This window comes from Macrobrachium nipponense, chromosome 2 (genome assembly GCF_015104395.2).
Source record: "Macrobrachium nipponense isolate FS-2020 chromosome 2, ASM1510439v2, whole genome shotgun sequence".
Lineage (NCBI taxonomy): Eukaryota > Metazoa > Arthropoda > Malacostraca > Decapoda > Palaemonidae > Macrobrachium > Macrobrachium nipponense.
Genome location: NC_087201.1, coordinates 132,925,263 through 132,940,046, shown reverse-complemented (window position 1 = coordinate 132,940,046; position 14,784 = coordinate 132,925,263). Strand labels below are relative to the sequence as shown.

General features: G+C 37.8%; 1 protein-coding gene across 2 annotated transcripts in view; it reads left to right on the top strand.

Annotated features, from left to right (window-relative positions):
- Positions 1-6,871, top strand: part of LOC135220992 (uncharacterized) — a 145,809-nt gene extending 138,938 nt beyond the window's left edge. The window contains exon 3 of one of the 2 annotated variants that reach the window (XM_064258695.1): positions 3,656-6,871. In XM_064258695.1, coding sequence (XP_064114765.1) covers positions 3,670-5,757 — 2,088 coding nt within the window. In that variant the 5' untranslated portion in view covers positions 3,656-3,669 and the 3' untranslated portion in view covers positions 5,758-6,871. The remainder of the gene's footprint in view (positions 1-3,655) is intronic. The other variant, XM_064258694.1, reaches the window with a different exon arrangement.
- The last annotated feature ends 7,913 nt before the right edge of the window (positions 6,872-14,784 follow it).

Here is a 14,784-nt window from a genome sequence, read left to right as displayed (position 1 = left end):
GTCGGCAGAAGTGAGGAAAGACTTGCTGTGGTGGGTGAACGACGACAATCTGACAGTGGGTGTCCCCCTTCAACAATCCTCTCCAGACCTCTTGCTGTTCTCGGATGCGTCACTAGAAGGCTGGGGAGCCCATATGGAGGAGTTGATGGTGTCAGCAAAATGGAGTTGCAAGGACAGAGAACTCCATATAAACGTGCTGGAGTTGAAAGCAGCTTTTCTAGCTCTACAGGAATTCAGGGAGAGAGTAAAGGGACACTCAGTGGTATTGATGTCAGACAACACCACAGTAGTAGCTTATATAAACAAGCAAGGAGGCCTAGTTTCTCGGCAGTTACATGTGATGACAGTTCAACTTCACCAGTGGGCTATAGAGAACCTGGTAGACATCAAGGCCAGGTATATTCCGGGAAAAAGAAACATAGTGGCCGACAAGTTGAGCCGCAGGGATCAGATTCTGGGAACGGAGTGGTCCCTGCACCAACAGGTAGTGGACAGGATGCTCATGTTGTGGGAAGGACCGATCATAGACCTATTCGCAACCAGGTACAACAAAAAGTTGGAAGTGTATTGTTCAGTAGTCCCAGATCAGAGGCAGTAGCAGAAGATGCGCTACAACACCCCTGGGACAATCTGGATGTGTACGCATTTCCTCCATTCTGTCTAATCCGTCAGGTTCTGAACAGGGTAATGCGGTCTCAGAACCTCAAGATGACCCTGGTAGCCCCGTTATGGCCGAAAGCAGAGTGGTTTCCAGACCTACTGGAACTCCTAGTAGATGTGCCAAGAGAGTTACCTCCATGGAGCAACCTACTGTCAGCCGCACGTGGAGAGGTACCACCAGTCGGTGAAGTCCCTATCGCTTCACGGGTGGAGACTGTCAAGTATCTCCTCCGAGCGCGAGGGTTTTCGCAGAAAGCAGCAACTCAGATGGCAGGTAATATCAGAAAATCATCTGCGACGGTATACCAAGGAAAGTGGTCAGCATACTGTGATTGGTGTCGTAGAGGGAACTTGTCTCCACTCGGTACCACTATTCAGCAGTTAGCAGACTTTCTGATATATCTCAGAACAGAAAAACATATGTCTGTATCTGCAGTGAAGGGGGTACAGGGCGGCTCTAGCCTCAGTCTTACGAATGAAAGGAGTGGACATATCGTCTTCATGGGAGTTGGCCGTGCTGATGAGAAGCTTTGAACAGTCATGCCCACCAAAGGAGCTAAAAGCCCCAGATTGGGATCTGACCAAGGTACTGAGTAGTCTGACAAAACCCCCCTACAAACCACTAAGGCAGTCCACGGATAGGAGCCTGACCCTGAAGACAGTCTTCTTATTGGCCGTGGCTTCAACCAAAAGGGTGGGGGAGCTACATGGCCTCTCATATCTCATAAAGCACTCGAGAGGTTGGAGATCAATGGTATTTGAGTTTGTCCCAGAATTCGTGGCCAAGACCCAAAATCCAACAATACTGGACGGCAGATTCGACTCCTTTACCATACCTTCCTTGGCAGACTTTGTAGACAACGACAAAGCTGAGATGCTCCTGTGCCCCGTCAGGGCACTAAGGGAGTACTTAAAGAGAACAAGGCACCTCAGGCCGGGGTGCCGGAGGTTGTTCGTAAGTACAGGACGGAACAAGAAGGAAGTGTCCAGGAATACAATATTGTTTTGGCTAAGGGAGACGATCAGAGATGCTTATACGGCAGAAGACAGAGGGTCAGATAGCCAGGAGGGAGCTAGAGCTCATGACATCAGGGGCGTGAGTGCTTCCCTGGCATTTAAGAAGAACATGTCTGTGGATAGAATTCTGAAAGCTGGTGTGTGGAAACGCCAAACAACTTTCACCTCATTTTATTTGAAAGATGTTGCCCATAGATCCTTGGACACCTTTTCCTTGGGTCCAGTGGTGGCGGCCCAACAAGTGATATAGTTCATCCATGCCCTGGCTGGTCAGTTTGCGTCTAGTCTAAGATGAAGGTATGAAAGTAGAATGAATGGGATGACTGGCCTTTTTTCTTTACTACTTTCTTCCTACTCCTTTAACTACGGGCAATATGAAGGAGAGTACCGTCATGTGCTGGAACGGACTAGATGCAGGTGAGGTGGTCAGCCATACTGTGAAGCTATCTTAGGTTATGATATACTTTTCAGTAGCAACACACCCCTCTGGATAATAGGGAAAAGAGGGGTGAAGGTGGATCCAGTTGCAAGGGACAAGAGTAAACAGTAGAATGGTATCTACACCCAGTGGGGGAAAACCAATAGATCCGCTTATATCTTTGGTCCTAGGTTCATTGTCCATTCTCTTAGAATTTCCCTATATATTCGGAAATGGATAAGGTGGCAAACTCCCAGTCAGTTGTAGAGACTTACCTCCCTCCAATAGTAAGTCTATCCTAATGTTTTTCAATTATATTCATCAGAAATTATTTCCAGGGTTACGACACCTACAACACTGATCTGGCAGATGAAATATGACACCAAAAAAGCTAAATAATCAATATTTGAAGTTTTTTTTTGATGAAAAATGCAATAAGAATGCACCCAAAGCATTAAAATACCAAATTTGTAACTAATTTTTATTTTTCATAACTAACAAACCTGAGGTCTTAACAGGTAAAGGCCCACCTCGAACCACCCCTCTAGCAGTCTAAACTGGGTTAGAAATATAACTGGTGGGTCACAGGTAGCCGTGGGCATTCTGGGTATACATGCCCCGTGACCTGGTATAGATGCCATTAGTCCCTGGATCTCACAAGTGGAATTTTAATTCTACCGGTTTCCAGCTTGGCGCTAGTAAATCCTAATGTTAAGACCTCAGGTTTGTTAGTTATGAAAAATACAAATTAGTTACAAATTTGGTATTTTAATGCTTTGGGTGCATTCTTATTGCATTTTTCATCAAAAAAAAACTTCAAATATTGATTATTTAGCTTTTTTGGTGTCATATTTCATCTGCCAGATCAGTGTTGTAGGTGTCGTAACCCTGGAAATAATTTCTGATGAATATAATTGAAAAGCGCCTTAACCTCGGAACATCATAAGCCGAGACCGTCGTAACCCGGGACTGCAAATCTAATAAGTTAAAAGTAAGAGTGGGTTAGTGTCACCCAAATATGTGGAAATTGCCTAAGTAGGTTGCCAGGTTAAAAGATTAGAACTCCGGGACACTGACAATTTCTCACCATACATAATTTCTTTCCTATAAGCACTCCCAGACCAATATATTATAAAAACATAAGAGACAATTATCACATACGTTAAGTGTATAAAATATGAATTTTAATGGGGGTATTAAAAAGTGGGAACTAATTTGGCAAATTATAATCAGTGTAAAAATTCAGAAACTAAACAAAAGGAGAATACCGTGGAAAATTAATAATCGATAATCAAGTAGGAATTATTTCTATGAACTAAAATTGGGACAATAAGGGTGTCCCAGAAGGGTCATTGTGGGACAGGCGACAAAATGATCAAATTTAGTACGTCTCAAAAACAAAAATGAGACATCTGGCAACCTCAGGCCTAACTATTATTGAAATTGTGTAGGGAATTTGAAAGTGTATTTGTGTTAAATGATTTGGTTGTACCATAAGAGCAGTCATAGACTGGCTTAAGCAATACCCTAATGTCCATATTTTTCTCTCTTTTGTTGTAGGCTTTGATCAAGGCATGGCTGAACATACAGGGACAAATTTGTCTGAAGGTTCAGAAGGCTTGAAGGTTGAAGAGGGCGAGCCTGATACAGTAGGAGAGAAAGTGCAGGGGTCATTCCAAAGAAGTTGTCGTTTGAAAACTGAAGAGAGAGTTGGAAAGGCTTTGGTAGATGTGGAAGCAAGAAGATCAATACATCAGGCTGCTGAAACACATTTAATAGGCTGTACCACTGTAAGTAAATATACGCAAATGGGAATGGATGCGAGCCAAACAAGGACTACGTCATGGCTGCCTGGTGATGTAGAAAGGGATATAGTATACTATTGCCTTGAGATGGCTCGCATGGGTCGTCCTCAGACCAAAAAGAGTCTGCCATTGGTAGTCCAGCATATTCTTAATGAAAAGAAGATTAAAGTTTTCCGTAACAATAATCTGCCCTCTTGTGGATGGGTGACCAGATTCCTGAAGCGACACCCTGAGTTGTCCAACCAAATATCAAAAAATCTTGGTCACTTTAGGCCTTCCATAACTCCAGAAAACATCTTCACCTTTTTCCAACACTTGGAAGACTTTTTAGGGAGTAAGGGCCTAAATGTAAAGGATTTTTTGAGCCCAGATAATTCTTCACGAATTTTCAACTGCGATGAAACTGGTATTGTCATCAGCGGACGTGATAGGGCTTCCAAATGTTTGCTTAAAAAGGGTACTCAGTCTGCCTATAAAAGGACGGGGAAGGGGAAGCTCATGATGACTGTTCTGTGCTGTGCTTCAGCCGATGGAGGTTTCATGAGGCCCTTTATAATTAATAAAGGGAAAACTCCAACAGTTTATGTGCAGCACCAGGATTTGGCAGCAGAATCTTATAGTGTAGGGTGCTCTGATACAGGGCGGATGACGGCAGACCTATTTCACAGATGGTTGGAAGATGTATTTGAAAAGGAACTTGTGAAAATGAATATTAAAAAACCTGTTCTCTTATTTGTGGATAGTCATTCAAGCCACAGGAATTTTGAAGCTTTTGAATTTGCTCTTAGTAAGGAAATCTTTATGTACTACCTTCCGCCCCACTTCTCCCATATAATGCAGCCACTTGATGTCGCTGTATTCAAGCCACTCAAGGAAAGTTACAGAAAAGCGTATGAAGTAACCTGTGGGAAACTTTCAGCCGTGGACATGCCTCAAAAATATTTCCCATATGTATTAATGAAGGCCATCAAAGAAAGTAATTTAGCTGCAAATATAAAAAGTGGATTCCGGACAACAGGTTTGGTCCCTTTCAACCCTAATGCCATCAAACTCACCAGCTTTGTTTCGACAGAAAAACAAGATGCTTCTCCTTTCCAACTTCAGGAGACCTCTACGAATACAGCAGTAGTAGGATCCACATCTCCCGAGGAAATCTACAAGCAAGGTTTTATTGTGGGACAAAGATCAACACTGCTGCGTTTATGGGCTCTGATCCCACTGTACGAATTAGCAGTTTACAAAACCAGGAAGAGTGATGTAGGTTGGGTTGATGACTCAGGCACATTGTATAGGATTTTGAAGGAACTTCAGACCATTCAGCCTTGTACTGCTTCCATGAATCCATATGCTGGACAAACCCAGCCTGTTGCAGTTGGCCGTGAGATTGTACCTTTCCCACAAGCAGTTCCCTCTACAAGTGGGCTTCAGTTCCAACCTAGTAGTGACATATCTTTACCTGGCCCATCTGGGATTGCCTCTACAACACCACCACCAGGAATTGCTGAGCAAACATCAGACACTGTACGGCGGGAAATATTACAAACTTCATCTGTATTTTACAACGAATTGCCATGGAAGCTTGATTTAAAGCTTCTCCAACTAGACAAAGAAACAAAAGTAAAAGATCCAACAATTCTTAAGGTAGCCAACAGTGAGGATTACATAAAATACCTGGAGATGAAAGACAGAAAAAAAATGCTATTTGAAGAGAAAGAGGAGCAGCGTAAAAGGGAAAGGGAGGCAAAAAAACTGGCAACAGGAAGCAAAGGAAAAGGAAAGGATAAAGGCAAGAGCACTGCCAAAAAGCAAAGGTTAGCTGAAGACAATGATAGTGAGAGTGATTTCAGCGATGTATGAGTAAAAGTGATGACAGCAAAAGTGAACTTAATAAATGTGGGACCTGCAAAGAAAAGGGAGCAAATTTTCTTTGGTTGGGATCCCAGAAGTGTGAAAGGTGGTTCCACAAAAGATGCATTGACATCCCACTAAAGCTGTTGAAGTAGGAGCTAGAAAAGTTAGTTTGTATCCATTTACAGTAAGAAGTCTTAGTTTTTCTTTCTGCTGAAAATCACCAGTCCAATTAATCTACAAAATACAACAGGTTTTCCATTTCTATATTATTGAGTCATTTACTTCATAATTTCTTTTATTTACTGTATTGAGTAATTTACTACATAATTTCTTTTATTTACTGTATTGAGTCATTTACTTCATAATTTCATTTATTTACTGTATTGAGTCATTTACCTCATAATTTTGTATTTACTGTATTGAGTCATTTACTTGATGATTTCATTTTTTACTGTATTGAGTCATTTACTTCATAATTTCTTTTATTTACTGTATTGAGTAATTTACTTCATAATTTCATTTATTTACTGTATTGAGTCATTTACCTGATAACTCTTTATTTACTGTATTGAGTCATTTACTTAATGATTTCATAGATTTACTGTGCTGAGTTATTTACTGAATAATTTCTTTTATGTACTGTATTGAGTCATTTACTTCATAATTTCATTTATTTATTGTAATTTACCTGATAACTTTTATTTACTCTATTGAGTCATTTACTTGATGATTTCATAGATTTACTGTATTGAGTTATTTACTGAATAATTTCTTTTATGTACTGTATTGAGTCCTTTACTTCATAATTTCATTTATTTACTGTATTGAGTCCTTTACTTCATAATTTCTTAAATTTACTCTATATCTTAGGTTTTTCAAGACATCTTTTAACCAGAGTACAAAGAACCAAATAATTTAAATATAATACGTATCTCAGGAATGATTTTTATATACTCAGGAATTTTTTTTATATATAACACTGATGATTTTGTAGTCACGTCTCAGGTTTTTTTTATATAACATTTGTAGTCACGTATCTCAGAATTTTTATATATATATAACGTGATGACTTTGTAGTCAAGTTTAGTATTTTTAGTAGTACTCAATTATTCATATTGTTGAATGATATATTTTGTGGCTCTCCCAGCTATGTAAAGAAAATTAAATATTTTTACTTATAAATCTATATTCATTTCGTCCTTTATCCGCCTAATTTGTTAATTATTTTGATTTTTATTTCGCCTAATCTCTTACGTCTGGCAACAACAATGGCCGATCTCTTGATGAATGTGTGTTCTGAGCGGGTAGCATCACCATACCCAGCAGAAAGCCATGTCAGTGTGTCCCATACTTGCAAAAGGGGAGGTACGCTGCTCTTTACTCTTAGCATTTTTTCGCTGTTTGCCTTGTTTTTTGCTGTTTCCATACATCAAGTAACACTAAATACAATTTATATACATTTGTGTGTGTACTAGAGTGAAAGTGGGACAATATGCCGAAACAGAACCGTGCAACTGTGGCCGGTTTAGCAAATTTTGCTAAAAAGAGACAGAGGGTCGAAGGTACGACTAACGACAGTGTTGTTGATGTGGCAGCGCCGCCAGTACCACCACCATTGCCAATTTAGTGGAACTTGATACATACGCTGTTGCCTTTACAAACTATTTTCATGACTTCTAGATATCATAATAATCCAATAATGAGAAAATTGCTCTAATGTCTATGTATATACAGTGGTCCCCCCGTATTCGCGTTCTCCGGATTCGCGGACCCACACATTCGCGGATTTTTCTTTGGAACATATCTAGCAATTATTCGCGGACGGACTCGCCCATTCGCGGAATTTTCCGACGAAAATAATCACTAATTAGTGTATTTTGATGTTTATTTTCATGACTAAATACATTTTTATGATACAAAAATGATTTACTAATTTTCAAAGATTAATTTTGATTAATACTGTATTAGTAAGTTTAATAAGTTGAAATGATATCACATAATAAAAATAATAATTCTCTCTCTCTACTACAAAGATGTGTTTTTTTGTATGATAAATAAATGATTTACTATTTTCAAATATTAATATTAATTTATACAGCAATAATATCAATTCCTTAAAGAAAATACCATAGTGAATTAGTAAGATTTTAGCTTATAAATTTAAAAAATTATGGAAGAAAGAAGGAAATCCCAGTGTTCTGTCTGTAACTCCAGGTACTAAAACTGTCATATGTATCAAGTTAAGTGACAGGGGGGGAAGGAGCTGTTGTGCTGTTGCCATCAAGTGCTCATGAAATTCCCCTCTCTCTCTCTCTCTCTCTCTCTCTCTCTCTCTCTCTCTCTCTCTCTCTCTCTCTCTCTCTCTCTCTCATTTACTGAGACTCGAGATTTTTTTTATAGTACTTGTATTATATGTTTTTCATACTTTCAAATAATAATGATAATAATGATAACTGTAATTACAACATTCATATTATGTGATAGTATTTTAAAGAAATAAAATACTAATCTATCCATCACTTTTAATTAAGGCTAGCTAACTCTCTCTCTCTCTCTCTCTCTCTCTCTCTCTCTCTCTCTACACAAAATAATAATGTCTCATAGTGGTAACTCTCTCCCTCTCTTTCGCTGGAAGTGTTATAAGTATTTTTTGAGAGAACAGAGATAAAACATTCTCTCTCTCTCTCTTCTCTCTCTCTCTCTCTCTCTCTCTCTCTCTCTCTCTCTCTCTCTTTTACCGAGATGAAAGAATTTTTATGGTACTAGTATGTAAAATGTTTATTGATAATTTCAGTTATTTAATAATAATAATAATAAAACTGTAATTACAAAATTCATAATGGTAGTATTTTAAAGAGATGAAAATTACTTTTCCATTTCACTTGTAAGGATAACTCCTCTCTCTTACTGAGATGAGAGAATTTTTATGGTAAATGCACGTGTTTATTTTATTTTCAAATAATAATAATAGAAGTAGTAATAATACGATAACTAATTTCAAATGAAAATTCTTCCCTTCGTCTTTTTCTGTATCAATTTCCCTACCTCATAACTCCAGTGACGCCCGGAGCTGGGAAAGTAACAGTGCCATACAATGGTCAACGAATTTAATGGTTTTATGTAATCTCTCTCTCTCTCTCTCTCTCTCTCTCTCTCTCTCTCTCTCTCTCTCTCTTTGGGGCACAAGTTATGACGCTCCTTCCGATCATCTGATGATGTGTGATGGTAAAAGGAGGCCATTATTGCACGTCTCATTGTTTCTACATCAGTGCCGATATTATCTCTTGATTGCTTTCCCATAAAATGATTGAAACTTTTCAATGGTTGTCTTCGTAAGCTTGTCTCGCCCAGCCAATAAACTTTTCTTTACAATCTTGCCTGATTTTTGAGTGAAGAGTTCACTCGCAGCTTTCTTTGCTTTCTCAAGCCTGCTACCCATTCGTTTATGCACATGATTTATGCATTCTAATTTAATTACTTGATGGCCATCATACGGTCCTCTACCATCATTCAGTTCACACACAGCTGTGTATGCCTTAGAATCACCATCTCCCACAAAGGTTATGTATCGGAACCCGTAATTTTCTGACTGTGACCACAAACGTCTTGCTTCCTCGGCTTCCATAGCACCTGCTAGACCGTCAAAATTCTTATTGCACTTGTGCTTCTTCTTCTCTTCCCCTCTCTCGCAGATTTTGCAATAATTACTTAGCACAATCACGTCTATGATAATTGCCGTATACACTTCTATCACAAAACCAACACCTACATGGGACTTGTGGCCCCGGGTTAGCCAAGTCCCATCGAAGGAAACTTCGATGTTCATCATACCATTTTCATCAATCTCAGCTAATCCTTTCTCTATAAATATTCTTTATGTTCTCATGTGCCTTTGCTTGATATTTATCCATGTGCATTTTCATTTTCGTATACAAAAAGCTGCAATGTCTTGAATATGACCCCGCTGAAATAGGGTCATATTCAAGACATATAAATCCACTTCTTTTCACAAGCCCAGCTTGTCCGACACCAGAAATCAAAGAATGATATATTTCCTCAACATTTATCTCACTAAATTGATGATGTACAGAGTTTCCATAGCTACTAATTCGCCTTGCTGGGGCATCAGCCGTAAACATACATGATTGGCACTTCATAAAAATATCAGTATCCCATCTATTGGCAGACATATCTAACTTTAGTTTACCCCTACAATTTCCTTCCTTGCATCTTATATACGACTCTATTTTCTCTAGCTGAGATCTAGATATAATGAATTTGTCATCATATACTCCCTTTCCATCATCCTTTATTACATTCATCAACTGCGAGCGTAACTGTGAAGGGGAAAAATACTCGGTTGACTGCGCGGCAGACGACGTGGAGGCAACAGGGGCGGGGCTCTCAGCAGCCAAAACAGAGCCTCGTGTTGTTTCAGCCGTACCATTATTGAAAGTAGAAAACAAAATATTTCAGCCATACAATTATTGAAAATCAGAAGAGAGGGTCAAAATAGTAGTATAGACTTGAATAAATGAAATGCTAGGGGGGGGGGGGGGAATTTCTGTCGTTGGCTGGGGGATTCTAGCAGCCAGAAATACAAGCCTTAAAAATTATTCCCGCCATGGCTTTGCTGTAGACAAAATCACGTACCTAAAAGTAGAGTTTGGGGTGAATTTAGAATGAAATGTGGAGTTTCAGTTGTGATGGCAGTAAGGATAAAACCACCGATGACAAGGTAAAAATCCATTACAGTTCACATGATCACGGGATTTAGACGTCTCATACATTCACTAATATATGTAATGAGATGTTTTATTGTGTTGATTACAACTACAGTCATGAGTAATATCAGTAAACGTTACCTATATAAGCAAATATTGTCAAATGAGCCCTGGAAAGGACGTGTCCGTCTGTATATGCCCGGATTGTGCATGCGACGATACCACACCATATTGGATTTAAAAATTCCTTGGACACATATTTTACAGGGGCTTCACATGCTTGTACATTATACTTAGTATGGCAGTTTCATATATCCCATTTTTAACTAAACTAACATCTTTTGAATGGTATGCTTAAATATTGAATTGTATTGTTCTTTCACCAATTAAATATACAAACAAATAAATATCGAGTGAAAAAAGGAACCGTTTGGCGGATCAATGTACGCTGTACAGCGGTGTTTTACCCTAGTTAAAAATAAGCCTAAGTTTATGAATTACATAAATTTATTACGTATTCATGATAATTAATTTGAAAATATGAGTTGTCGAAAAAGTAACTAGATTCCTGATACAAATGTTAATGGTTTTGCTGTGAGCAGTAGCTACAACAATAATGAGCGCCTTTTTTTTCCAGTGTTGCCAATTGGTATGTTTACCCTCCAAACTGGGTATAAGACACAAAACCACGGAAATAAGCAAAATTGACGTATCTATATGGAGTTTATATACACAAATATTAGAGCAATGTTATCATTATTGCATTACTATGACAACTAGAATTCATGGAAAAAGTGTGTAAAGGCATCGGCGTATGTGTGAAGCTCCGCTAAATTGGCAACGATGAAATTTTGCCATTCCTAGCATGCAAACTTCAAAGGTTACATTTATTTCAGGCATAGGTACAGTTATTAAAAATAAAAAGTCAGACTAGTAATCTAGACTTAAATAAATGATAAGTGCTATAAAAAGTACAAAATTTGTTATAAACAATTCACTAATCTGTCGTCTGCTCCCCGGTGCTTTTGGCAGCCAGATGTACGTATAGGGTGTCCAAAAATTCTCAGTACCATTACAAGTCTTTATTGCTCAGAAACCATATAACGTAAAGTAATGCAGTTTTTTTGTAAAATGTTCGTTCAAGTTTACATTTAGAGCACTTCATTAATGACTACAAAAAACTGCATTACACTGTAATATGGTATTTAAGCAATAAATACTTGTAATAGTACGGGGACTTCATGTACACCCTGTACAATTAAGAAAAATTGTTCCCGTAATGGCTTTGCTGTAAACAAACTCTTACGTATTTCAAGTGTAATTTGGAGTCATTAAGAATAAGAAGTGTATAATTACAATCAAATAAGCACTGTGGAGTTTCAGTTGTGATATGGCAGTAAGGTTAAAACCACCTATGATTACAAGGTAAAAATGCATTGCAGTTCAAACATGACCCCGGAAGTATAACTTACCATACTTTCACTAATATAGGCAACAAAATGTTGTTTTATTGTGCCGATTACAATTGCAATCTTGAGTAATATCAATAAACGTTACATATATACTCAAATATTGTTCAATTGAGAGCTAGGAAGGACGTGGTCTTGATTATGGAGACGAAAGGGATTGGATGCGAGAAGACGTAATATTGGCTTAGAAACTGCTGTGAAAACATATTTTACATAGACCTCGCATGCTTGTGTATAGTATATTGTCTGTAAGACATTTGCAGTGATCTTGACTCAGAAAATGAACATCCATATAAAGTTAAGGTTTGTATTCTCTTTTGAAGAAATGCCAGATTTTAAAACTTCTATATTTTCCATAATTATACAAAGCTAAGCCATTTATTATAATCCCACCACACATTGAGCAAGGTCCCTGTATGCCAAATGAAAAAATGACAGGTTACTGTAGACGAGTGCCTGCCACCAGGTAACCAAGTTGTCGGTGTCTCAAGTTTGTGACGGGAATACAGTACTCCCATTTAAAAGACTAGTGTGTGTGTATCCAAGGAAAATAGTCTCTTTAGACTGGTATTTTAAACATTTTCTAAATTGGACACTTCTAACAACACATGAGGTAGCCCTGTCTGTGGTTGCAACATATATTATTGATTTAGTTGCAACATACATTATTGAGTTGCTGCTCTATTTAGTATATTTTGGAGCATCTTTGGTAATTTCTTCGGTAGGTTGTGACTTCTGATAGAATACCAATAGTTCACTCTTAATGAGGCAAAAGTTTCAAAATTTAACAACTCGGGATAGCCTATGTGTTATAAAGGCATTACAGTATTTAGATGATTTTATGCAGCAACCCTTATGATCTTATTGATATATGTGTAATGACAGACAAATGTAGTCCACTAGCTCATGTAAGTCATGTACTTCATAAAAAAATCAACAAACATGTAGTAGACTTTTACACCTTTTGCTGGCCATACATCATGAGAAATCCTTGCAGCAATAGCAGTGATTATCATTATGATTTTGTATTAAAAGTCGTTGGTAGATATTTGACAGTAGCTTATTGCCTGTTAAAATTAGTCTGGCAACGTTTGAGTTCTCATGTTTTAGGTGCTAAACAAACCCTTGGTTTTGGCATAGTACATAATTATCAATTATCTTGTATTGAGGAAGTGATATTTTATACTTAATCCTATTTCTGGTAAATTACTGAAGTGAGGATATTGCTGCTTTAATTAATAGTACTGTGTTATTAACACCACTAATTATTGTTCGGTGGCAATATATAGCACTTAACAGTAATGATTTTCAATATGAACATGTGTAAGGTTAATGTTGTCATACAGCCTGTCAAGAAATAACATAAATCAGACCTTCACAAATTTTGACTTTCTATGGCTGAAGTTTCAGAATCATCATTGTTTAAACTTATGCTTATGTAGTACAGTAAGTAACTTGGGTGTAAATTGGGTGGTACATCACAATTTGCAACTAATATGATGCTTTATATTAGTTTTTAGCTGCTTCTACTATTAGAGATTTACAATAGGTAGATGAGGAAGAGAACGTGGTTTAGTAGGTAAAAAAAACTGGCAGATCATAACATTATTGATTTCATATGGCGAATAATTTGGTCCCACTTTATTAATGGTTCACTGTGAAGGCTATAAAGTGGACCCCATATTCATGTTCTCAAGATTCGCGGACTGCTGTTCGGGGGTTTCTCTATGGACCATATCTACCCATTATTCATAGAAAATTCACCTATTTGCAGTGTTTTTCACTAATTACAGTACGTACTTTCATATCAAATTCATGACTAAATGCACTTTGTGTGATAAGATTATGAAAATCTTAGGTATAAGCCTTTTGAGATGGTTTTTCATGTGTGTGAACTAAAAAATTGGCAGTTCTAAGTGTTTTTAGAGGGCGTTAAGTATTCATGGATTTTAATTGGGGGGTGGGGTGGCTCTGATACGCATCCCCTGGGAATACAGGGGTCCACTGTACTTGATGTGCATTGGTTTTCATAGCAAAATATTAATTCTGGCTATGCACCTTACTTTCAGTGAGCGCCTCAGTGGCGTGCTTGTTATGGTGCTGGCGTCCTACCTCGGTGGTCGCGGGTTCGATTCTCGGGCATTCCATTGAGGAGTGAGAGAGGTGTTTTTTTGGTGATAGAAGCTCACTCTTGACGTGGTTCGGAAGTCACGTAAAGCCGTCGGTCTCGTTGCTGAATAACCACTGGTTCCTTGCAACGTAAAAACACCGTACAAACAAACAAACCTCACTTTCAGTAGAGCACATCTAGTTTTGCCTTTGCGTATATGAGTTTTACAAAGCAACAGTAAAAAGGTACAGTCAGTTACTGTTTTAACCAAGATGGTATTTCCATAAAGGCTCATTAACGTTACGTAATAGATATTACTTGTGAAATAGTACTTGAAAAAGCCAAGTAATAAATCTGTGGAGATTGTAATTTTAATTAATCAGGAAACCAAGAATAAGAAATAAATGTTCAAGAATTGAAGCTTGTTTATATGTAAAGGTTTGTGTTAACTGTAGTACATATTTAATATCCCATTTTCACTGCTTAAATGCTCCAATATTAAAGAAAAGTATTATGTAGTATTAAGTGTCCTTTAACCCATATGAAATTTTTAAATTTAACCCTACCTCTCCATTATATAGCATTTACTTCTGTGCCAGTGGAAGTTCAGCAGATAAAAAAAAAATTAGAACACGGTTTTCTATGAATATCCTTCTATCCATCTATGTATGTACACTCGGCAAGGAATGTTAAGATACAGTTTTTTTAAATCTTCGGACATAGTATAGTG